General features: G+C 41.1%; 1 protein-coding gene across 3 annotated transcripts in view; it reads right to left on the bottom strand.

Moving 5' to 3' along the window:
• Window positions 1-657: 657 nt before the first annotated feature.
• PLEKHA8 (pleckstrin homology domain containing A8) overlaps window positions 658-26,018 on the bottom strand; it is a 31,229-nt gene continuing 5,868 nt past the window's right edge. The window contains exons 2-14 of one of the 3 annotated variants that reach the window (XM_041411539.1): window positions 21,707-21,823; window positions 20,901-21,056; window positions 19,108-19,232; window positions 17,533-17,691; window positions 16,567-16,607; window positions 15,714-15,871; window positions 13,099-13,258; window positions 12,609-12,694; window positions 11,911-11,969; window positions 10,516-10,646; window positions 9,953-10,023; window positions 8,639-8,700; window positions 658-7,733 (exon numbers count right to left, since the gene is read on the bottom strand). In XM_041411539.1, coding sequence (XP_041267473.1) covers window positions 7,536-7,733; window positions 8,639-8,700; window positions 9,953-10,023; window positions 10,516-10,646; window positions 11,911-11,969; window positions 12,609-12,694; window positions 13,099-13,258; window positions 15,714-15,871; window positions 16,567-16,607; window positions 17,533-17,691; window positions 19,108-19,232; window positions 20,901-21,056; window positions 21,707-21,823 — 1,523 coding nt within the window. In that variant the 3' untranslated portion in view covers window positions 658-7,535. The remainder of the gene's footprint in view (window positions 7,734-8,638; window positions 8,701-9,952; window positions 10,024-10,515; window positions 10,647-11,910; window positions 11,970-12,608; window positions 12,695-13,098; window positions 13,259-15,713; window positions 15,872-16,566; window positions 16,608-17,532; window positions 17,692-19,107; window positions 19,233-20,900; window positions 21,057-21,706; window positions 21,824-26,018) is intronic. The other 2 variants (XM_041411541.1, XM_041411540.1) reach the window with 2 other exon arrangements.

Below are 26,018 nucleotides of genomic sequence, written 5' to 3'. Positions count from 1 at the left end.
GTCTGTGCAGTGCTGCTGTCTTGTGTTTGGCCGTTCAGGAGAATGAGGCAGTTTGCAAAGGGGACTGACGACTCATGCTCAGCCCTCAATGAAGCAAACACAACTCCTGGCCTTTGCAAGGATGATGCTCTGGGGTCAACTGCAATTAGAAGTGTTGAGAATCTCCTGAATCCCTTGGGAGACAGCAGCTCTGGCTGAGCAGTGCTGCTGCAATGGGATATGTGCACCCCATCCCACCTCTGCCACAGGGCTGGTCAGGCACAGGCAAGGGCTCTTCTGCAGCTGAGAAAATGCCTCTGCCACGGCCCAGCTCTCTGCCTGATTGTTGCCATTTAACAGAGGGACTTGCCCTTGCTAGTGTGACACGACTGAGTATTACAGATCTGCTGTCAGGTCCATGCTGTCTTCAGATGGAGAAAGAAAAGGGAGAGGGAAAGGGATATGTTCCACCCACATTAAGAAGCACCAGTCCTTACCCGCATCTCAAGATGATCACACAGGAGTTGCTGAAGTCTTTGACATCTCTGTGGAAGAGATTCAAGTCCAAGGACAAATAATACATGTAATTGGAAAATACAAATTCCTCTCACGCTGCCCAGCTGGGTTTTGTAACTACAACCTTCCCACATTTACACTGGCCAAGGACCCACAAGCACGTGCCAGACACAGCTTTTATTCTCACAGTCTGAACAGGCTTCACGTGTGTTAACATTCTTCATACAAAGATACATACAGGCAGTTTCTGTCAACCAGAAACATACTGGTTTCGACTGTTCACACAGTAACCATAACAAATGGAGTCCTGAAGAGCACTTTAGGCCCTATATTGTAATAAAAGAAACAAAATCCATGCAAGGAGAAAACGAGATTTAAAAACATGCTTATTTAAAATAAGTTTATTATAATGAAATAATATAAAAGTCTGTCAAAGTCTTAAAAACGCTCCAAAAGAAGAGACAGATGCTGTATGACTTGAGAGATGATGCAGACTGGAAACTTCAGGGTCTTTCAGGCTGAACTGATTATGACAGCACACTTTGTGCAAAGCTTACACTGAGAGAGGTGATTTGGGGGGGCACGAACAAGCCCTTAGAATTCAGTAAATTTAAAGTGTGAGGCAATATACCTTCTCTTCGTCTTTAAATGTATGTCAGTATGTATATATTTTAGTATGCAAAGTAAGGCTTACATTAAGCTTAGCTTGACATTGATAAAAATGTATGCCCAAATCTGGCTTGAAAAAAAGCCAAAAATAGGAAAGGAAACCATAAAAGCAAGCTGCCTTGGTTTTCAGTTTAATTATTGTATTCTGGAAAGCAATTTAGTCATATAGTTTCAAGTAGACATAAATCTCAAACTTTCAACATGGCTTTAAATAAAGGAATCAGTAACTTTTGGACACTTTGAATGCTGAAATGCAAAAGAAAGTTGACATACTTAGTGTTAAGCAGAAATAAGGAAATGAAAACAAGGAAGTTTCATATTTAAAAAAATCCAGCTTTAGCACATCTGAAGTATGTGGGGGAGAAATCTCACACCCAGAAAGGGATATTAAAAATGACAATCTAAGACTGCATTTTGAAGAACTGCATGCCAGTGGGATGGCGCACGTGTGTGTAAGTGAAGAACACGCCTATGTCATAACTTCAAACCAAGTGCTTTAATCCTTGTGTCAGCTGTGAGCAGGATCAGCTATGGCCTGGGTTTGCTCAGAGGCAGTAAGTGCACTATGACGCCCCTCCTGCATAAGAGAGGTTTGATATTGCTTGGAGCAAGCAGAAATTTGCAGGGTTTATTCACCAGGGGGCTACAGAAGGCATCAATGAGGCATGAATTCAGTTATTTACACACTGATTTTTTGTTTTGTTACCTGCGCTATGCAGGCAAGAGGAGAAAAATAAGTAAACTAAAACAACAAAACCAAAAAACCTTGTGCTTTCATTCCTATGAGGCAGAACACCCAAGTCTGAAATGCCCCAATTTACACTGCCTGCCAAAGAATCCTGAATATCCGAGTTTGTATTTGCATGCCTTATAAAACATTCTGCTTTGCTCTGACAGCAACAGCTTTCGCAGCAAAGCAGGTGACAATAGATAGAAAGGAAAGACCAGGTGAGGAAAAAGGTCAAGACAGCCAAGTATGAACAGATTAATGATCTTTCCTGGTGTGTGAAAGGCAGTTTAAGCTTCCCTAAAGTTTTCACAAAACTGAAGTGACAATGAAAAGAAAGGGTTAGAAGGTACAGCATATGGACTTATGTAGCACTTTTTTCTATAATGGCCCACATCCCTTTGCCAAAGCAGGCTGCAAACACCTGGGGCAGATTTTGGGCATACTTTTTACATGTCCAACCAACTAAGCAACACTTTTCAAACTAGGAAAGATTTCAAAAGCAAACAGCTGTAACTTAAATCCTGATGATGCTTTACAAAAAGCTTTCAAGTGAAGGTACATGGCCCTTAACTTTAAATGCATCTGGTTAAAGGGAGATCCACAGCACAACGGCGTCAAGATGGGATATTTCAATGACTCGTTATGTTTACACTAAAGCACTTGAGTATGCAGTTCATATTCTACAATTGTAATGTCACAAAACTTCAATATGGAACTGAGTATGGTGACTATAAATAGCAGAGAGGACTCCAGAACACAGGTTGTTTAAAAAGAAAAAAAACCCCACAAAATAAATAAAATAAATAAAGTATCCGATTGCTAAGCAGAACTTGACTGAAATTGACAGCTCTGCTCTGATGTGAATGACATTTATATTACAAAGATGCGCTCATGATCTCTATTCAAATATGCTGACTGCAATTATTCAGTACTAGGTAGCACTTCTACCAGATTGCTTTGGGATTTACCATGTCTCAGCAAGGAAGCACGCTATACAGACACTGCCTGCCTCATATGCTGCATCAGACTTCTACGCTCAGCTATACTAACTTCACAAAAAGCAGCCTTACTCCCCCCTAGGGTAAGGCTGTGATTACTCTTCTTTCACCTTGAGTAAGTAAAATCCCTGAGAATATGCAACTGTCAGACACTGAAGGAAACAGCCAAAAGCATTTCTAAAGGAAAGGGATGCAAAACTTCAGACTAGCACAACCTAAGAAAGCAAAGCAGTTCATGTGAAGTATAGAGAGCCAGGGTGCTGTTATCTGAGAGTCATGTGGATGTCTATCAGTGTGCAGGTCAGTTGTTCATAAATGTCAGCCATTAAAAAAACACAACAAAGAAAACAACCCTAACTAATCAACAAACCAAACAGATGAAACAGAAAACACTGACCTTCTTCTCAAATTCTGAATTTGAAGGCCAAAAATTTGTTGCTTGTTCTCTACAAATATTCTAATGCCATCCTCTCTGCTTGCCAAACTGACACCACAGAAAAAGACAGTGAGCTGTCTATCAGTGCATTTGCTTCCACTTGGTCATCTGGCCCACTACATCCTGAGAAGTGTAACTTGGAGTTCAGCTCTGCAACATGCTGCATGGGTTTCTTTCTCAGTGGTGGTTTGACTGCAAAGATAGCATTCAGAGTCTCAGAAGTGCTCAACGCTCTGCAAGAGCAGTGCATGGAGAAAGAAGTGCAAGTTTTGAAGGCAAGGAGACCTTGCTCAGTTCATTCTCTGCAAGGCCCCTGTTTAACAACAAGCACAGAGGGGCCTGCTGGAGGCAGGGTCTCCTAAAAACGTTCTCAAGCACCAATTCCAGAGCTCAGAGAAAACAACTTTACACAAAACAGCAAGATGAAAAAGCCTGCTCTGAGGCAGGATGCCATGCTGATTAGAGAACATGTAATGTGGAACACTTGCCCTGCTTGTTGGAGGACAGAAGAATTGTAGAACTTAGTAACTGGACTAGTGGCCCAATGAAGCTGTTCTTTGCCTACAAAATAAAGCCTCCTGACTTTTTGTAACAAATTTTGCATCTGATACACACCCAACAGACCAGTAGTTCTCCTGCTAGTTAAAAAACAAACCAAAACAAGACAGAAACCCCAAAAATACCTCCAAATACTCCAAGCTGAATATACTTTCCTACTACTGGAAAAACCTAGAGCAAAAAGGAATTAAATTTTTTTTCATGATCTGACAGTTAATTTCTAGAGAACAGAGATCTCTTCCTGGTCTTCCCATAATCTAGCTGATATTTTGTGGAAATGTGGTCTCCATTATCTTTCCAGACCATTCAGCGAAAAACTATTACAGTGAAGTTTCCTACAGAACAGCCGAAAATTAGGAAACTACACAGGGTGGAAAGTTGGTTGTTCTCCTGCAGGGATGGATTCTTTGGATTCATGCTTAGAAGCAGCAGACAACTAAATTCCAAAGGCTCTCAGCCTCATTTTTAGCACTGTGAGTAGTGAAATAATTGAATAGAGCTTTGGTCAAAAGTTTTGACTTTGTACTCACACACGTACTTAATTAAAGAAAATCCACAAAACTAAAACCTGATTCCTTCTCATCCTTCTTGAGTACCTAGGAACTACAAATGGGTAAAACTCAGAGAAGGTGACAGAGCAAGAAGTCACACTATTTAAATAATCTCTTGGGAATCTGGAGAGTCCCAGGTGACTGGAAGCTGGCAAGCATTGTCCTGATTTTCAAGAAGGGGAGGAAGGGCCCAGGAAATTACAGGCCTGTCAGTCTCACTTCAGTGCCAGGTAAAATCATGGGAAGGACTATTCTGGGAGGTATTGGAAAGCACCTGAAAGACAATGCAGTCATTGGTCACAGCAAGCACAGCTTCATGAGAGGGAAGTCCTGATTGTCAAAACTGATTTCCTTCTACGACAGGGTAGCCCACTTAGTTATCTAGGAAAGCAGCTGATGTCATCTTTTTGGACTTCAGCAAAGCTTTCAACACTGTCTCTCACAGTATCCTCCTGGACAAGATGACCAACACACAGCTCAATAACCACGTTACATGATTAGTGAGCAACTGGCTCATGGGCTGGGCACAAATGGCTGTAGTGACTCATCAGGCTGATGTCCTGTCCCTAGTGGAGTTCCACATGGCCCCATCCTTGGCCCTGTGCTTTTCAACATTTTCATAAATGACTTGGACACAGGACTGGAAGGGATGCTAAGTAAGTTTGCCAACACCACCAAATTGGGAGGAGCTAAACTGAGATTCCCTTGAGGGCAGGGAGGCCCTGCAGACAGACCCTGACAGACTGGAGATGGGCAATCACCAAATGCATCAAGTTTAGCAAGGGCAAGTGCCAGATTCTGCACCTGGGACAGAACAGTCCTGGTTGTGTGCACAGACAGGAATGAGATGCTGGAGAGCAGCACTGCAGAGAGCTCAAGAGGTCCTGGCTGATGGCAAGTTAAATCTGACTCAGCAGTGCCTGACAGCTGAGAGGGCCAACCCTGTCCTGAGGGGCAGACACAGCATTGCCAGCTGGGCAAGGGAGGGGATTGTCCTGCTCTGCTCTGAGCTGGGGTGGCCTCAGCTCAAGTTCTGGGGGCAGTTTTGGGTGCCACAATATAAAAAACCCATTAAGCTGTCAGAGAGTGTCCAAAGGAGGGCCATGAGGATGGTGAAGGGTCTGGAGGGGAAGCCAGGAGGAGGTCACTCGGTTTGTTCAGCATGGAGAAGGGAGACTGAGGGGAAACCTCACTGTGGTCTTCAACATCCTCACGAGGGGAAGAGAGGAACAGACACTGATCTCTTCACTCTCATGACCAGTGACAGGATTCAAGGAAATTACATAAAGTTGAGTCAGGGGATGTTCAGGTTGGATACCAGGTAAAAGCTTTACACCCAGAGGGTGGCTGGACACTGGAACAGGCTCCCAAGGGAAACGGTCACTGAGCCCATCTGAGTTCAAGCAGCTTTTGGACAATGCTCTCAGGCACATGGTGGGATTCTTGGGGTGTCTTGTGCAGAGCCAGGAGTTGGGCTTGATGATCCAACCCCTTGGGTCTCTTCTAACACAGCATATTCTATGACTCTACGAATATCTAGTTAGAGTCCTGGTATCTTTCTTTATGCAGAAAGTTTGATGTTGGCCTTTTCTTCAAGTATCACATGCTTTTCTTAAAGCTCACAATGCTAGGCTCTTTAGAAAGGATCAAGTATTCAGTGTGCAGAGGCTCCTGTGACAGAGCAATGCAGGGCAGCAGGTCTGCAGTACATTCATTTTACTAACAACACTGGTCTTAGCCTAGCAAAAGCCAGCCCTACTTCTGTGAGTATGGCAACACTGCCTTCTGTATTTATGAAAACTTTCTAATTCTAAGTACCTCACTAGCACAGTCTTCACCCCTCCTACACATGAGTTAAACTCAGCTCTTTGTACAAAGCCATCTGAAACCCCAGGTGAACACAGAGAGACCTGCTTATGCCTTGAACTGGAGTCAGTAATTCACAGACAGCCTTCTGGTTGGTCATCAACACAACTAGAAATTTTGTTGCTAACCATATCACTAGCTAAAAGGAGTTCTTCACTATTTTTAATAGCAGCAATGCTAACAAACACATTTTTATCTGTATCAGCAAAATGGGAAAAAGGAGAAATCTTTCTTAATTTTTAGTCACTTCTAAATAATTTCAAAATTCGAGATTTGTAATTGGTCCCATGTTTAATAGCTCCATAACAAATTTTAGCTTCCCCTATACTTTACTCATTTCATGTCCACCTGCATGAATTTTCTGCCCATAATGACAGTCTAGGAAGGATTTTAATGATATTTGCTTTTCAAACTGCTAGCTGTACTCAACTTAAAAGCAAGCACTACAGTTTTGCATGAATTTGATTCAAGAAACCCCTGAAACCTAAAAGATTTTTATGGCAGGGAAGCCACAGCATGTACTGCAAGCTGGTCAGGGAACACAACATCCTGTTCCAAAGACTAGACCTTGGGGCCACTTAGACCACCAGCCACATACACCTGTGGTGAAGATCTCTGCAATATTTGGATAAAAAAGTTTATTTAATTTAATAAATATGTCATGCAAATATATTATTTGCATTAAAGAGCTCCAACTCAAATTGAGGGACAAACTCACCACATTATAAGCTGGTGTTTAGCTGTCCTTCTCTTCTGCTATCAGGGTAAAAATAACTCTTACTATCCTCCTACACCACAGCAGGGAGTGGGCACAGGGAATGGCAGAGTCAGAGGCAGCAGCACCTGCCTGGGTGCCATGTTGGTGACCCAACAACTCTTTTGCATGAGCAAAAGCATGAGCAGATCTCTCCTAGGTACAGCAGCAAAAGCCAAATTCTGCTCTGTTACTTTGAGGTGAAGAGAAGACGAGGTGCACAGGCAGAAGAGAAACAGTCAAAAACATTCATCACGGACATAGTTATGATCCAAAGAGAGACAGTACCTCTGCATTTAAATGCAACACAAACGTGATGAAAAGATAAAAATCACACATACCCTTCCCCCCAAAACACTCAACACCCTTCCCACCTGAAAAGATACAATGAACAGAAACGATGTCCCAAAACCAAAATGGAAGAAATCTTTGTTAACAGACACAGTCCCTGAATTTTTAAGATGTGGTCTTGCTGTAGTTATACCACCTCATCCGACTCCAAACCATGTACTTCATAGAGAGTGTCCAAGATATTCAGCTGCTTTTCCATGGCTGGTAAGTAAATGTTTAGGTCTCTCTGCATTCCTTTGTAAAATGTTTCTTCCTGAGGATCGCACTCATCTACAGACAGAGCTGCCACAAAATCTTCATACGTTGGAGCTGCCCTCAAAGCTAACTGGGAGAGGAAACAAAGCTTTTAGATTTGCAACACAAAATGGGAAAAGAAATACAACTAAAGCCATGAAAAACTTCTAAAACTTCCCTCTTTGCATTTAGACTGCATAGCTTCAATTTAATCATGTGTACGTGCATATATTGAGAATTTTAACTAGAAGGGAGGTTAACTTTATAAAATATTATTTTTTTTATTATTTTTGTGTAGATCCCCAGTTAAAGATATCTTCAGAGATGCCAGACTTTTAGAAAGTGTCTGTGTATCATATTTTGTATAAATAAATTGAGCACATCAGAAATCCATTAAATAAAAACCCCAAATAAAGTATAGTTTGTTAGGGGAGGTCCCAACCCAGTGTTACACACCATCACCAAATTCTCAACAGGCTCTTTAGAAAGCTCTCTCCAACAATTCTGCTCCTCTCAAAGTCATGATTGCCTGGATGAGGTTTTCCTTTTTCCTTTTGTAATTTCAGTGATAATTTTCCACTGACAGACACAAGGGGGAGCTGCCAGATTGGACGAAACATTTCCTCGATCCAGCTCCCCACACACGCTGTGCTAACCCTGCTCTTCATATTCAAAGAGATATCAATCTTCAAAAAATCAACCTCGAAGCCTCTTTTCTTCATTTAATAATACTGCAAGACTGTGCTCAAAAGCACAATTAAAAAATTGTGCATGCAAGTGCAATCTGCCTGTTTCATCTCTAGAAATAAGGCTCCACCCTGAAAGTCCAGTACTAAATACAGTGAAAGCCACAATCCTCACTCTGAAAATAAGGTCTGGCAAAGGAATCTATTCATTTTAATAAGTAGAATTTGAATACAGTTTATTAATTACACACAATATAAGATCACATGGACAAGGCCCCCAGGTCTATCAGCAGCCAAGATAAATACTTACCGCGAAGACCCCGCGGACAACCCAACCATGGTGCTGCCGTAATGTCTTTCCATAAGCATTGTCTTAAAGGAAAAAAAAATTAAAAATCAAGAGATGATGCACGGCTGCTTTAAGTTTGTATCACAAAGAGAACACAGAGCTTAGAAATGACTATTCAAGGGTATATTCTTGCCATCCAACATAAATAATGGCTGTTTCCAAGTACCTAAGTTATGACTGAAAGGAGATGACAGATTTGGGATTTCTGCACTGGGGTCTCAGCTCCCCTGTCAAATCTCCTTCAAGTCATCCACAGCAAGTAAGTGTTCTAACAGACAGGAAGGCTAATGCGAAGTCTAAGAAAATACTGTATGGAGTGAAATTCCAACAGTAAACCAAAGCTGCAGTGATGGTACAGATATAGAAGAGCTTTTCAAGGGAAGAAAGGGAATGACAAAGTAGAAAAAAACAGCAGCATGACTCTGCTGCAGACACAGAGCAATTCAAGGAGCAGTTCAGTGCTGAAGTCTTCAGACTCAGTGTTAAACACCCATGGTGTTTAACACCCATATCTGGTAGCAATGTATTTACAGCCTCACTTCCAAGAGCTGCTACATACTTCAGTGTAGTAGTTCTTTTTACTAATCCTATAAGGCAACTGCTTCGCTAGTTATCTTAGCTATATTATCTTTGTAAAAGAAGATAATATAAAAAGCTTTTTAAGGGTTGTTTTGAAGTTGCTTTAAAGGATTATTACAACATTATACTGCATACATATAGAGAGAATCTTGCTCGGGAGTAACCAAGTCAAGTCTAAGGAGAATTTGTATTTTGTTTTGTACTTACTATGGCCAGTAGCTTGACAAAGAAAGTGTTAGAAATTGTGTACTTGGAAAAAAATCCTTCTTCTTTGTTACAACCTCCCTTCTAATTCATGCAGGCAATTCACAGCCAAATTGGCAAAGAGGTGATTTCAAAGAATGATGGTCAATCACACAAGGAATTAGAAAACTAACAAAACAGCAATTATACATTTGGGAGAGCTCCCACTGCAAACCAGTAGAGAAATTTGAATGAGTCAAAGCACTTGACTGTCTCCTCTGCCAAAAGTATGCCAATTAAAGGAATCTTTATTTGCTGATGAATCGACATTTACCAGTTATCTAGTAACCCATCTCAAGGCAGCCATTTTAAAAAACTGCAGTTTTCAAAAATGTTATGTCTTAGAGATCACTTTCCTCATCAGCCACTGAAGACACAGGTTCTAAACAAGGAGGAAAGCAGCCAAGTATGTGAATTCAGAAGCACATGAAGGACAAAGCAATTGGTACTTACTCAGAGCTGTTTGGATATTCTTTTCTCCATTCTTCACTTCTGTCAAAAACCCTTTCAAGAACTTTAAACCTCTGCCAGGAGGAACCCATGAAATAAAAAGAAACCATGTTTATAAGAAAGTAATCCAAAGTATAACAAAGCCCCCAAAGTTGCAATACAACTCCAAAGTGCAATAAAACTCAGTATTAAGGAGCCAATTTCAATCTGAACAAAATTGCAGCCACCTCCTCCAGCCTCTCTCCCAGTCCAAGGGAAAACCATTTTGCTAAGTATTTCTGCTGCAGTTTGAAACCATCTGCTTGATGCCCTAGCCAAGTAGGATCAGTCATTCACTGTAACTTCACTTGTACAGGAAAAAAGTTTGCCTGCAATGGTTTTTTTTTCAGGCCTTTTGGCAAAGTTGCAGTGATACAACCACAGAAAGCACATGAACCTTGAAGCTGGTCAGTTTGGACTGATGGAGCCTGTGGGAAGTAACCAGCCTGCCCCATGTACATAAGAGTGCACTAGTGAAAGGCTTCTCATTCAGCAGTTCACAGAGAAGGCAGCTACAAGGCCATTACCTTTTCAGCCACAGGAGAGCCTCTGTAGCAGAGTTTCTAACTTGTGCTACACCTGCGTTCACTTCATGGAGCACAATCTTCTGAAGGGTATCAAACTCTTCTTTGTTGGTTATAAATTTCTGGTTTATTTTCTGGAAGGAACATAACAGGCAAAGCTTTAGGCCTTTTAAGGCCCAACAGGGGCCTATAAACACCAGCCATTTACCAGGACTCTTCCCTGCTAAGAGATACTACAGATTCCCAAGGATGTCACACACTCCCCATGGCATGGCTGCTCTGACAGCCTGGGCATGCCATCCCAGGGCACACCCCAGACACATCTGGCTAACACAACCAAAATAAAGCACTTCAGTCAAAAATTTACATGGGACCTAGCATTTCTGTCCAACAAACTGCTTGAAGTTCTCATTACATCCTCCCCACTGGAGGAAAAGAGTTAATTCAAAATGCTCTTCCAGCAAAGTCCCATTTGCCCAGAGCTTCAACTACAAGCAAAATTTACCTTCTGACCACTACAAACTCTCAATATTACAGTTAGCAGTGCTCAGCACGCCTCTGGTTTTCATTTATTCCCTAGTTTCTATACACAAGTCCTCAGGCAAACAAAAAAGCCAATATATAAGGGGCATACAAACAGATTTTTCTTCTACATTAAAGGAGTAGCTGCCTGACACCTGACAATAAATATTCTACGTTTTTAAATAGCATTCTTTTCTCTTGTTATTTTCAGTCTTTCAGTGGCTACTTTCTATAAGATAAGCAACCAAACAAATCTGATTGTATACAATATTCCTTAGCATCAGAAGATGTTTTCTTTTATTATTTATTTTTCTTGAAAGAAAATGCTACGAAAAGTCTTGCTACGAACTTTGTCTCATAACCAGTATTTCAAAAGGTTCTTGAAGGTTCTTCAGAAAGTACTTGAAGCTAGAAGAACTTCCAGTACAAGAACCAAGCCTGCATGGGCTGCCCCAGTCTGCTGAGCAATTGCTTCTCAAACTGCTTCTCAATCCTACTTGATTGAGCCAAGGGGTTTTTCCCCCACCCCCTCCATTTGTTTTACAGGTTGAAGTCAACATTGCTAGAATCACATCATGACTTATAACCTATACAGCTCAGGACCAAAGTCATATTCATTAGGTGCAACAGATGTTTTACTTGGCAGTCAATCAAGTATTTTATAAGTTTGCACACAAGTGGATTTATTAAACACAGCATGTACTGTCAGAACAGAATTAGGGGCATTTCAGTGTTTTAATCTGACAGATGGTAACATTATCAAATATTAAATAACCTTCCAGTAGTGACTCCTACCACAAAGATCCTTGAGCACTTGTGTCTAAAGTAGATATTTTGTTTAAAAAATGAAAACCAGTAGTAGAAATAAGTTGTTACCTTGATGTTGCCTACAAAATCCATTTTAACTGGAGCAAAAACAGTTGGTCCCAGCTTGTCTAGGGAAAAACAAGAGCCATATTTAAAAATTTTGTCTTTTTCCAGTTCTTATGCTTTAGTAAAAATAGTTTAATTTACTCATTTAACAATCCTTCTAAATGGCAGGAAAATACTTCATGAATGACAAACCGATGTTTTTCTCTGGAGTAGAACAAATCCATCCCAGTTGCTACATGTGTTAAAATACTCTGACCTACAGTTCAGAAGTCTTCAAAAGGCTGCATGCACACAGAGCCAACACATCCACTAGATGCAGGGGTCAAGCTGGTGGGGGGCTGTGCTGGGTGAAGATCAAAGTCTTTGGAAAAATCAAATAGAGAGTACAGCTGATGGTGCGCTGTCAGCTGTAGCAGACTGTAAGGCATCTATGCTGCTTTTCTGAGGGGGAGAAATCACTGTTCCATACAGACACCTAGACTGCCAAACAGTTTATATGTGGGTCCCATCTAAATGAGAGCGGATCCTCTTTAAAGCAGAGGGGTAAGAAACATGTTCTGATACTAATCAAACTGATTCTGCTGGTACTGCTTCTACTGTATCACTTAAGTGAAGAAACAAATTTTCCAACCCAACTGCTCCACCTCTGCTTGCTGCTAGCAGCAGTCAGAAAGAGTCAGAAGAGAAGAACAGAACCTTACCCAGAACAGGCACAATTGCATAACACGACTCCAGGAACTCCTCTGTTGGTATGCCCTCTTCCTCCCGAAGCTCAATATCACTGAACCTGGTGTCAGGACAAGGAGAAAATATTGTTACCTTAACAATTATTCTTACGTAACTTCCAAAAGCAAAATTAGATTTCCTGTCCAAGTTATTTGCATTGAGAGAAAACTTATAGACATGAAACCACCAACAAGGCTTTTATTATGTTAAAGTAATTGACTGCAGAGAACACACACTGGGTGGTGTGCAAGCAAGGCCTGCAATTACAAACAAGGAAAAACCTCCCATTTAACTCTGTACAGCTAATTTTGCAAAAGATACCTTCTTCCAATTACTGTGCTGTAGGCAGTCTTGTCAAATAACCTCAGTAAATACAGCTTTACAGACAAAAAAAGTCTTAAAAATAAGTCCATTTAACACTTAACATTAAGTTGCAATAATCCTTTTAATTGAAATCTGTACTACCTATTGCTCATGACACTAAAGAAGGTAGGAGAATCGTTTTCATTTCTTTCTTCCTCACACAGAGTCAATCCACTTAAAGAATTTGTTTCTGACTGCAGCAACTTGTGGGCACCACAGCCTTCTACAGCTTGCAGCTTGTCCTCTCCATCGTCTTTAATGCCTAACATTCATAGGAAACAGAAGAAAAACAGGAAAAAAGAAAACTAGTCAAATGCACATATTGTTATTCCTTTTCATCAATATGCCTTTCTATTTGAAGGAAGGCACTTGGATACCTGGATAATGCAAGCTTAAAAGCATCCCTGCCAGCACCACTGCAGGTTTGGTAGGTGCTCAGACCACATTTCAATCAGTCACCCCCCATTTCTTTAATCAGACAGACCAAGCACCAGGCTGCAGTACAGGTGAGCCCACACACCCTCAGCAAGGACAATCTTGTGAGAAAGAAGAGCACCAAAGAAGCAATTTGGTGCAGCAGGGAGCTGACTCATCTCCTTGAAAGGAAGATTACTTCTCACATGGTTGTAACTTCCCCAGTATTATTGAAGTGCCACAGTGCATTTTCAAAAGCAAAAGAGTAATAGCAACAGTGTTTACTCCTTCTGATAGGTAAGCAAACTGGCTGCTTAAATGGACACTTACAGGGTATCAAAGGTTGCTATGTTCTCCCTGATTTCTATAAATATCTTTAAAGTTTCCCAGAAAAAGATCCAGGTTCATCTTCCCTGCTGTGGTTTATTTTATTTCTTCTTTGGGGCCAAGTACATCTGTTTCACATACAGCACAAGGAAGACAAAGGAAAGACAAAATCTTTCATATACATCCCATACATGGCAAGACCTTTTGACCTCATGGAGAACTTCAGAGAACAAGTAAAGAAGCAAAAATGATTCACAGCATCTGCATCATACAGCCATAGCTACAGCACATCTTGCTGCCAGACTGTCAAACTACCATCCAGAATTTCCCAGGGAACCTGTCTTTCCAGGAAAGGAATACTCTCAAGTGTCAGTGAGGACTAGAGAGAGACATGAAGCAGAACTGAGCTTCTGGGTGAAAGGATCAAGCTGCAAGGAACTCTGTTCCTCCAGGTGACAACTGAAAGCAGGCTCACAGCAGTGCCAATTAGTTACAGAACCACTGAACAAAACTGGTGCTGGGTGAAAAGAAAACCCCTCACACCCAGACCAGCCATTCTCCAGCCTCAGACACCACTGACATTCACTAGCAAAGTGTCTCTGCCAAGGAATGACAGAGGTTTGAGTGATGCCACTGATCTGTCCTTCACCAAGCCACATAGGCTGGGGAGTAGAGAAACAGCCCAGGTCTGCAGTGACACTGCAGGAGTGCTACACAAAACCCTGGGTCCTCTGAAATTTCAAACTCAAACACTGTAAGCCCTAAATGACAGAAATTTGCTACGGAACTTACGTGCTCAAGCACTTTTAAACACTGACTGCTCTTAAAAGAGGGGAGGAAAACTATCTGAGACAGGGCAGAGCTCTTGGGGTCAGAGGGAGCACCCAGGTACAGCCATCAGCAAGACAAAGCCTATGGGCTGGCTGAGTCAGCCCACCCTCTATGGATGGTCTACACATCCTAACTCCACCCCATATTGACATCAAAATTCTGCAGCTCAAATATCTGTACCCAAAAGAAGGTAGCCTTTTCTCTTTTGTGCACAGAAACCACAGTAGCTAAATGACACCAAAAACTTGAATTAGTTCGATGTCCTTGCTTTAGTGCTATTTCATTGGTATTATGCTAGATGGTGTCATGAGTGTGTTATTCTGCAGGGACTTGCCAGATTATATAGTACCAACCCCAAAAATGGGGAAAACTCCAAAGAGAACCCATAAGGGCAAAATGACTGTCATCATTAACTTGGACTTAGAAACTTCTGCTGACTCACTGACTGCATATTTATGTTTTGGAATAACAGCCAGGCAGAGAAAGCTGCTGCTCAAGAACAGTACAGTCCATTCAACAGGATATGCAAAAATCATGTTACATGAATAGTTATCCAAATTAAGTTCAGCAGCCTTAAAAATATAAGCACATTGGAGAGAATTTTATACTGAATTAGTTCAACAGTATTTCACTGAAGTCACACACAAATCTAACTTTCACACTATTGCTAAGGTAAAGGAAGAAATAAGATGCTTTCTAGGATACTCTTAGTTGCAGAAAATGGGTTAATTTTCTGTAAACATTTGTCACAGCAATCAAGAGTGCAAGTTCAAGCCCTCAGACACACATACAAAGCTTCCACAGCCCCTTCTAACACTGCAGCCCTACATACTAGCAGGGAATAATGCGTCTGCCCACAGCACACAGAGAGCCCAAGCCCAGCCAGGCTTCAATCTACACCTGGAGAGCCTCAACTCGTCCAAAACCAAATTTTTTATTTCCTCCTCCATTCAGTCCCAAGTTAGCCATCAACAAAGGCAGCAGGAGCTATGCTGTGAAAACTTGCAAGAGGCAGGATCAGACTAAAAGACTGAAATTCCCTCTCCTTGGAGTCAGGGATCAGCAGTCTCACAAGAAGGCTACACTTTCCTTAATTTACACCTATAGAATAACCATCCTGGACAAAAGACTGTGCATATACTTACCCGCCAAATCCTTTGCTACATGATCTTCAACATAAACATCACCAGTTCCCTCATTTGTTTCCAAGTTTAAACATTCCATACTTTTAATAACTGCTTGCTCTTGATGGTTAATTTCCACTTTTACACAGCCATTTTCACAGGGGTTCAAGTCCACCTGCCTGAAGAAAGGAAAAGAATAATACTTAGTGCATAAAGCATTGTTTGGTGAGCTTCTTCCTGTGAACATACACATAACAGGAGAAAAATAGTTGACAGAAGTTATAGGCTGTCACAGGTTGCTCTGAGCAAAGAACTTGTCTAAAATAACAAGAATGAGGCAGTTTTTTGCAGCAAAGAGGATTAAAGACTCAACCTCCGCTTGCAGAGTTCAAGTATATTTACAATGATCTTTATTAAAAAGGTACATAATAAAAAAATACGATTACAGAAGAGAAGATTGCAGGCAGGTATTGTAACTTCCGGAATCTCTAGAGGGGATCCTCATTAGTACTTTAAAATATACATCCTTGCCACCTACTCCAGGAATCAGTCTGCTCACCATCAATGATTTTTATGAGCTTACGGAGTGGAACCTAAAATGCAGGAAGGAGCACTGAAGTAGGAGACAGCTGGCTGGTGATTGAGCAGTAAGACACCCAGTGGACTGCAGAGGAAAATGAAAGGGAAAGGGCTGATACAGAACAGACATGAAGTGGGATGAGCCAGATCCCTTTGTTTCACCTGCTTCCAAGTAGGCAGTTCAGAGCAACACAATTCTGTCTGCATCGAGTAAGAATACAGTAGCAATAAGGAAAGAACAGACACTACCCAACATAGATTGGAAAGAGACTGACAGTAAAGCCTTCTGTTATACCTTTCTGTTGAGGTGTGACTGGACAAGACAGAGTGCTTTACCTGAAAGATATGGAGGGGGGAGAATATTGTTTAAAGCAAGAAGACTGCATCATGCTTCTTAAACTTCACATTTTATTAAACACAAGTTTGAGTCAGCAAAAAAACCCTCCCTAATTCTGACCTGGAGGCAGTATACAGACAAGTACGAAAATGGTGCTACATTATTATACTATTACAGTATTCTAAAGAAAAAAAGGAAAAGAAAGACAATAAGAAGATTTCTTTCAGAAGCTAGTTAGCAAGTGTCAAGTGAGCCACAACATACGGAAGAGAAACGGTGCAGTGAGCTTCCTTGGCAATGTTTTCTTCACTTAATCAAAAAGTTTTGAAAAAAGTAGAAGAAACATGAAGCTAGATATCAGGTATGGTGAAGCAATCTCATTTCTCAGATGCAGTCATGCATCTACCTTTCTACATAGATCTTAACTTCCTGTTTGCCAGACATGCTCCAGTTTTCCATATACAGTTATGGATCCAGCAATCAACAAAGTGCCCTTCTCATTAGAAAGCTAAACTCATCAGCTTCCACTGGCATATTAGCACATATCCAATACTGCTGTAGCTTAACAGAGTAATAATTGCTGTGAGCTCCCACATGGACAAACCTGCTGTAGAGGCAAGGTATTTTGAAACACCACTGCATGACTTTCTGTGAAACACCACTGTGTAACTTTCAGGCCCTGAAAGTTAATGTTTAATAATTTTCACCTTTAATTTTCATTAAAGGTTAAGAGATTGGTCACTGCTTATTTAAAAAAGGGCCCTACCTCACTTGCAAACCACAAGAAATACCAGAGTATGTAAAGTGTAGGACCAGTAGTTATGATACGGGTAAAAAGGCATTCCCTACTTCTACAAATGCTACTTTTGACAAAAGAGCCCATTAGCATCCTTGCTGAGACTGAGAGAAGATACTGGCCATTACCTTGCTCGTTCTGAGAACTGCTAAATTTGGGGATCCAGGTGGAGTCTGATGCAATAACTCAGAAGTGAAGGCAGTATTTGCAATCTGCATACATTCTTCAAGAGTCTTCAGGAAAGTGTCACAGGTTGATTTCAACAGAGCTCCCATATCAATCTCACTCTGTGGGAAGAAATCAATTGGAAGAAATACTCACCACAGATCAATTTGGAACAACTGATGTCTGCAAAGCCCACAGACGCTACAGTTGTGATTTCTGGTTAACATGAATTAAAATTCAATGTGTCAGCTGCTCAGAGGACTGGCATCACATATTACCGTGGCTATGTCCCCCTGCAGTATTACCATTCTTTTCAGCCTCTAAGTACAAGCAGCTAATATGCTTGTGTTTTGAAATCAATGCCTCTTAGTTATCTTATTGGTGTTAAAAGTGCATGAAATACTAAGCCTGAACACATTCAACAACAGCATTCCAGGAAACACCACTGACAGGAGATATGAAAATTAAATAGATGTAGAATGATCTGCAGATGATAATTTCAAAAACCCCATCAACAAAAACTTATTGGAAATGACAAAAATGCAGAATGAGGTATCACATTGCCTCTTCATCTCTGCAAAGTGAGTTATTGTTGCTGAAATGCTTTTAGCAATAAATCTTTGCAGTTAAATGCCAGTAAGATCAGGGAAAGAGAGTCTTCCTCCAGATGCACGAAATATGAGCAGTATAAACAACACATTACAGGTGAACACATGTGAGCTGCAAGTTCTAACAGTGCCTTTTGGTCATTTGTACACCACATCATGCTTCTGCACTGCCATTTAATTCACCTTAAAGAGTTTATCAGGTATCTTTACAGAGATGGTTTGGACATCAAAACAAAGGTTTGATCAACCTTCAGGTGTTTTGCCTGCTTGTTCTGCATCTGAGGACTCATCTCTCCAGTGGGAGGCATCCTGGAACGCCACACCAGTTTCTCTAGCAAGGGAAGTGCATCCTTCTTCACACATTTCTCTCCCAAAGCAAGGGGCAGATCACTGTCTTTAGGAGATCCCTCTTAAATGAGGCTTCTTTAGTCAGAAATATTTGCAAGGTTTGAAAATTTAACTTAAGCGAGGCAAACCAAGCAGTTATTTATGTCACTTTTGCTCTTTTTGTGGTCTGCAACACCTCCTGACCTTTTAAGGGCTTTGGATGCATTGTGCTGAGCAGGATTTTAATGACTCAGGCAGAAAAATGTGCACTTCATGCAAATTATCTTTTTATAAAGGATCTTTTGCTTTTTTTCGATCCACTGTAGACACATGGTGACCTACAGGGGTGCTACTGTCTAGATCACGGATATCAGATCTCGTCTCACTACTTGCTAGTCCAGCAAAGGACAAGTCATTTGCAACAATATAGTAATACTCCATTTAAACACGAACTGTTGTGTGAGCACTTTATTTCCCTCAGGTTCTCTGCAGAAGAAGGTTGCAACATTAAGTAACTGTGAGTGAATACTGCACTGGGTATCCAGAAAAGCTCATGTGCCCAAGACATTACACATATGGTCTGCAACAAAAATAGAACCGTACCTCTGGTTCTGACACACCAGAAATGCTGGCTTCCTTTGTTTTATGCACTTGCTGAACAAGGAGGTTACAGTACAGTCTGAGTTCAGACATTTTGGTCTTCAAGGCTTCTGTGTTTTCAGTGAACTCTAAAAGTTAAACAAAAGAGAAGTTAAATTTACTGTATCCAGTGCAAGGCAAGTACACAACATTTGGTCTTAGCAGGCCTTTTAAACAGGAGAAAAGTCCCACATATAATATTTGTTTTCACAAAGTAGTTTAAGCTGCAAGCAATAGCATTGTTTAGATAGGGTTGTAGGTAGGAAACACTGGACATAAAAGATGCATTCTGTCCAACAGCAAGGGATTAATTTAATATAGGTAACCTTGAATCATGGGATGGATGAGATTGGAAGACACCTTTGGAGACCAGCTAGTCCTACTCCCCTGTTCAAGGAGAGTCAGAGCAAATTACTCAGGTCTAGTCAGGTTTTGAACAGTGCTAAGGATGGAGACTACACAACCTCTCCTGTGCAGCCTCATCTTCACAACATAAACATTTTTGCTTATGTTTCAACTGAGTGGTTTGTATCAAAATTCATGCATATCTTCTCTTGTTCATTCAGTGAGAAGACTCTGGCTTCATCTTTTTTATGCTTTCTCACTAGACATTTCCTTTAATCATCTTAGCAGCCCTTTGCTGGACTCACTCCAGTCTGTCCATATGTTTCTTGTACTGGGAAACAGACAGTGCAGAACTGAGGAGACTAATCCAGATAAGATTAACAGTAATTCTGAGATTTTTCAGAAGTAATGTTTTTGATATTAAGAGTCCCTGAATGATAAAATAAATTGCCTGTAAGACTAACATGGTTTAGTTCTGCAAATACATTACTAGCTTTTCACCACTTTACAGATCCAACTTTGTTCTGCTTCTAGGCCCTGCACATCAGATCCCCATCTGGTGAAGGACTCTACAGTAGCATCTTCTGCCCAGTTCTCACTCAGTCTGAACCAGTAGATGCAAAACCCGGAGATAACACACATAAGGCTAAGAGGAGAAGCAAATCCTCACCTCAGGGAAAGGAAGTGCTTGTCACCCCCTGCATTTAGTCAGGACATGAATAATTTGCTGGTTTTCCATCTTCTGTATAGTCACTGTGCTGAGGTTACACAAGGTTAAGGCATGAGGCCTCACAATGTTCTGTGACTGATGCCACACTTGTGAGCAAGAGGGGTTTTCACTGGGGGAGGGAAGTGAGATTGCTGATGAAAACAAAGTGCTAAGTGAATTAATTTTCATAGCTTGATCATGACCAGATTTAAATTTCTGAATACTAATGATTTGGAACCCAATGCAAACTTTTTCTTAATTGCTGAGGCAATTCTCAAAGTGCAGAATACAGCCCAATTAGAACATGGAAGGGTGTGAGGAACTCCAAAGCTGAAGAGATACTGGTGTGAGAGGCTGGGTCATCATATTTAGACAGCTGTACAAGGTATACATTCTTGTACACTCTGCATCACAGTGACCCCTAACCAGGGATTATTTACTCACTGTACTTACAGAACCCATCAACACATGGTTTTCAAATTATTTTTATATAGTGTATTTTAAGAAAAAAATAAAGTTTTCAAATCCCTGCCCTGAGAACTAATACCTGAGATTTCTAGTTAATACTCCCACATGTCTTAGCTTTCGGCAGCACCAAAGACCTGAAGCACAGGCTGGACACTGAAGTTATATGTACATGCACTAGGGAAAGCATGGGGAAATATAAAGCAAACATCATGTGCCAGCAAAAGAGTGTTCTTGCCTTTTTCCTTTTGTGTCCTGCTGTCAGTCAGACAGGCTTTGGCAGTTCCAAGTGCAACCAGCCACTTTTGCCTTTCAACTGCATTTCTTGCCTTCAGATAGAAGTACTGTTCCCCTGGGATAATCAGGTCCATTCGTGTGTTATCTGCAGGATGAACTGAAAGCAAGACAGATCTCAGACCAGCCCCTTGGCCCTTCCCAGCCCAACCAAACATCCCAACTGATGTATTAGGTGGCAGGTCAAACAGAAATGAAAGAGGAGAAATCTATGTTCCAAACTTCCCCCACTGCCATTTTATGACTTCTCTTCTGAGTTAGGGAACGGACAGGACACGCGTGTGTACAGTTATCAAAGACAGTTTTGTGATCAGTATAATCTGAGAGTCTTTATGGAAAAGGCATCCTTTTCTGGCAAGCCTCTCCTTTAAGCTTCCAGCCCTTAAGTGAACCTCAAAAATGTGGCAATATGACTGAGCAGACCTAGTACTGAAGTTTATTATTCATGTTTCTAGCTTCAGCTCTGTGCTTATGAGGAGTCATTTGAAGCTTTGTGATGTTCCACCACAGCTCATGGAAAGCAGTGACCCACCTGCACGTAGAATACCCATGATAGTAGAGACTTGCAGTTCTCTCAATATTTTCAAAATACTATAGTATAAGAACTTGCATGTACATCAAGTAACTGCAAATACATACCAGAGAAATCAAGCTGCCAAATAGCTCTTGTTGCCTGAAATCTCATCTTGAATGCAACATTACTGGACAAACTTAATGCAACGGAGTGTTACTGTATCTTATTCAAGTTACCTTGAATTTCACACACAGCCATTTGGATGCTTCCCTTACAACCCTTCCAGGCATCTTCCTGAGAGTCATAATAGGACAGGATGCCACCACAGAGAAGGAACCACCGAGGCTGCCAGCCTGAAAAACAAAACTGCATTTCTCATTTACGCCTCTCCCTTTAATTCCACCATCTCTCTCACTTGAGATTTGCTGCAAATATGTCCCCAAAGATTCTCAGTATCCCTGGAAAACTAAACCCTTTGAAGTATTAAGATTTGTGGACAGACTTGGATGTTGTACACCATAACCCCTGCTTGATGGCACCTACATGTCCATTCTGCACACAGCTGGAGCCATCAGCTTGTGTCTCAAAGTGCCATATGTCATTTTCAGTAGTTTTGCTAACACAGCAACACTGACTCATTCTGTCTTCCAAAACCACCTCCTCAGTTCAGCACCCCCCAATTCCTTCCACCACTCCTCAACCCACCACTTCACTCTTCCCAAAAGCCACCCCTGCTGTCTTGTCTTACAAGTCTTCCTCCCTTGAAGGAAGGGCTAGCCAGGTTATCTTGAAAAACATGTAAGAATCTCTTAAAAATCAACAGACGAACAGAGGCGGATCTGTTGATTTCTGAACATTCTGAATACCATCTTTCAGTGAAGCAGTTTCCAACAGCTCTTGAAACTCCTTGTGCTGCCCACATAAAACATAGTCTTGAATTATGACCTGCACTTGTGGATACCTTCCCAGAGAAAAACCAAAACAAGGCTAGACCCACACCAGTAGTTCTGGGTACACTTTTGCCCACCATGCTGCCCAACTTTAGAAGTAAATCATCCTTTTTTTCTGCTTTTGGAAGCAGTACAGCAGTATGAAAAGATAAAATCAAACATGACCTGACAGCTGCCATTTATGTCTAATTAAAAACTACAAGCTCATTAACTTAAGAAGAAATGAGGCAGCAGCGTCACTGGAGGAAAGCAGCTTTCCTTTACTGAGCTGCAACAAGCTTCCCTGGCCAGGTCCAATGGATTGAGATTCTGACACTCCCACATTGTACCAGCCAACCATCTCTGAAAGAATCACTTGGACAAGACCGTGTGGGCCACATGGCTCTTAGATATTTTGGCAGAGGGTCTTCATTTCTGCTGTCCCCTGCACCAGTGCTCTGCCAACCAGAACTGTGCGGCAGGGGCCCAGGCTGGGATTGGACTTGTATCACACTGGAGGAATGATAGCTCCTTTCCAGCCAGAAACTGGCTCCTTAGACAACTGCTGAAACCAAGCACAACACAGTTTAAGATTAGAAAGGCCTAAAGGCTCAGGATAACAGCAGGAATATGGTCTGGCTTGCCCCCCACACCCCCCCTTTTAATGCTTTAAATCAATACCACTGCATTCAGTCCAGCCCAGTTTATAGATTGCTGAACCCTGTGTGGTGGCTGGAAAACAAATTAAACATAAATATTATTTTGTTCCCTTCTAGATCTCTTCCATTATTTCTCAGAAGAATATAAAAATATCAAAACGCTAAAGTACTCTAAACACTTCACTTTATATGAAGGGGGAAAAAACAATCACAAGAATGAGAAATTAAAATATAAAAATAAAAAAAAAAAAATCAGCAACACTGATTTCTATTTGTCTTGCCTCCAAAATAAAGCAACTATCCTGAAAGTCACTACTGATATGTGGGAACTCACAAAAAAAGGAAGTGATTGTTCAGCAAAGAGAAGCAGTTAATTGCTTCAGACACTCAATGGCACAGAACCAATTCTTTAAATAATGCACAGTGCCACAGTCAATACAAGCCTCTAATTCAGTCTGGAGCTCCTGCTGCTGTGCATGAATCATTTCAGCCATGGTCCTACAGCTTACAATTGCAGCTGAGGCTCAACCAAATTGTGTCCCATCCATCAAAGGCTGTGCAATCAATTAGCCAGCATACAGATCGCTCTGCCTCCATCACTTTGGAGGCTGGTTAAAAATATGTTATGAACTAATATATTTTTTGAGACTTTTATTTGGTTGGTTGTTTTGGTTCTGGGTCTTGGGGGCTTTTTTGTGGGGAACAGAGTAACTATCTGTAGCTCTTTGCAGGAGCCAACTCTTTTTTAATTATTAGATACATACTAAAAACATATTGTGATAGACAATTTTTACCTAGGACAATATATATTTTCATAACACAATTGTTACACTAATAAAACTACATTTTTGTAAAAGGGAAACAATTTTAAAAAAACTCACAGCAAGGTTCTGTCAGAAGATGCACTAACTACCTGGTACTCACTGACATTGAGTCAGCAGCCATGGGAAGGTTAACCTAAACAACCAGCTAAAAATAGCATCTAGCTGACAAATCATGTATCACAGGGATACAATCTTTAATTACAGGAGCTTCACTTTTGCAGACAAGTGAAGAATGGAAGAACGAAAGAAACCAAAACAAAAACCAAAGCGGCAAAAAGATACTTAGGCACTTCCAATAACACAAATCTTGGGTTTATTCAGTGTTATTTGCCTCCTATAAATCGTCATAGGAATATTGCAATTTTTGGAACTGAGTATTCAGATTTCACCTGATACAGAAAGGTAAAGCTGAACCTTTTAAGGTCCTACTGGTGCCAGCATTAACACAACTTTGAAGAAGAATTTAAGTCAATTATACTGGTGGTGCACAGGGAGGAAAAAATACAGCTGGTACTTCCAACACCTCATTTTAGAGGCACAGTACCATTAACAGTAAAAATCGACCTTACTGGGAAAGGTATGTACAAAACCATCCCCAATAAATCACAAAGCACAATAAAAAGTGACTAGTAGCTTAAGGTCTCAGTCATAGAAGAGAGTGAAGATATTCCAGATGACTTCACAGGCACTGGTCAAAGTACATATCACAATCCTGTGTGAAACTTACAGTTTGTACCTGCAGTACCTGGAAGATCTGATATTGTCCACTACAAAATCAGATATTTAAGCTGTCTGTGCCTGCTAATGATTCACTACTTCTCGAGAAGTTTCCACAGAAACAAAGATCTGCCGACTTCCATCATTACACTTCAGGAAATCTGGATGTAGCTATCACTGAGCAAACTTGACATTTCTTGATAACACAGTTGAAACTTGGACATAATTCAAACTTTAATGTTATACAACTCAGACTCCAGACAGCATTCCTTCCAAAGTGCCAAGCCTGAAGAAAGCAAACCAAAACCAACATTTGAAGACATGTAGATCATGTCAGACATCTACAAAGCCAAGCCATCTGGGACAACTACATACTCAAGAAGTCAAACTGATGACCTGGAAAACAAGCTGCAATTAAGAGACATCACTTCCACCTGCATTTCTAAAATGCATAAAGCCCAGACATCCAGTTTTTTATTATTACTTGCTTTCCATGAGAATTATGTAACACTTTAGGCTTATTAATTTCTTGAGCTTCAGAATAAGTTTTTGTAAAACTTTTGCAATAGATAGTCCTTGGACTCCTTGAATCGAATCCAGACTTTAACTGCAGATAGGAGATAATGATGAACTTTCCATGTTACAACATCTGTCTAATAGGAGGAGTTAAAGCCACCATCACCTCCCTACTGCTTATAACAAGGGCAAGATCCAAGACTCGGTTATAGGTGGCATAGCAGGACAGATTGCTGTTTTTCCGTGCAGGGTCACAAAGAAGTCAGAGTGGCTGCCCTGATAGTCAGAGCCATCTGACAGTGAGAATGAGCAATACCCATAGTTTCATCCCACCCTGAGCAAATGTAAACTGTGCCACGTGCTCGCCGTCCCATCTCCAGCTTTATCTCCAGAGGGCAAAAGCACCACACCGTCTGCCCAGTGCTGTGTCAGCGACTGATAGCTGGTCAATAACTGCTGAAAACTCAGCTCTAGCAGGGCAAAGACACTGTCAGTCAACCAGGTTTCTAGTCAGAAAAAGCAATTAGCAAGAAAGGATCTTACACAGACCAAACTTCACACTCTTCCCCTTTTTTCTCATTCAAGGAACAGAAGCAAAAATTATCCTGACAAAAGCATTTTTCACTCAAAACTGGTGCCTACTTTTTCTATACAGCCTCCTAAGGCTACCCAGAATTTTGGGAAGGGCAATCCCAGTGCTGGAACACATTTTGCAGCCTTAATTCTATAGCAAAACAATCTGACAGGATAAAAATCCAGTGTGTATCCATGAGGAACAGCAGAAAGGCAGACAAGAGCGTGTAACAATCTATGCTTCTTCTGTAAGCTACTATCCTGTCACCTAGACAGCAGCTTCTGGAAATGCCCATATTGCAAAATTACTCTGATTATGTGCATATTAAC

This window comes from Onychostruthus taczanowskii, unplaced genomic scaffold (genome assembly GCF_017590055.1).
Source record: "Onychostruthus taczanowskii isolate IOZ18803 unplaced genomic scaffold, ASM1759005v1 scaffold36, whole genome shotgun sequence".
NCBI classification, from domain to species: Eukaryota; Metazoa; Chordata; class Aves; order Passeriformes; family Passeridae; genus Onychostruthus; species Onychostruthus taczanowskii.
Note: the sequence above shows the minus strand (reverse complement) of the source record. Positions and strands in the feature narration are given on the sequence as shown.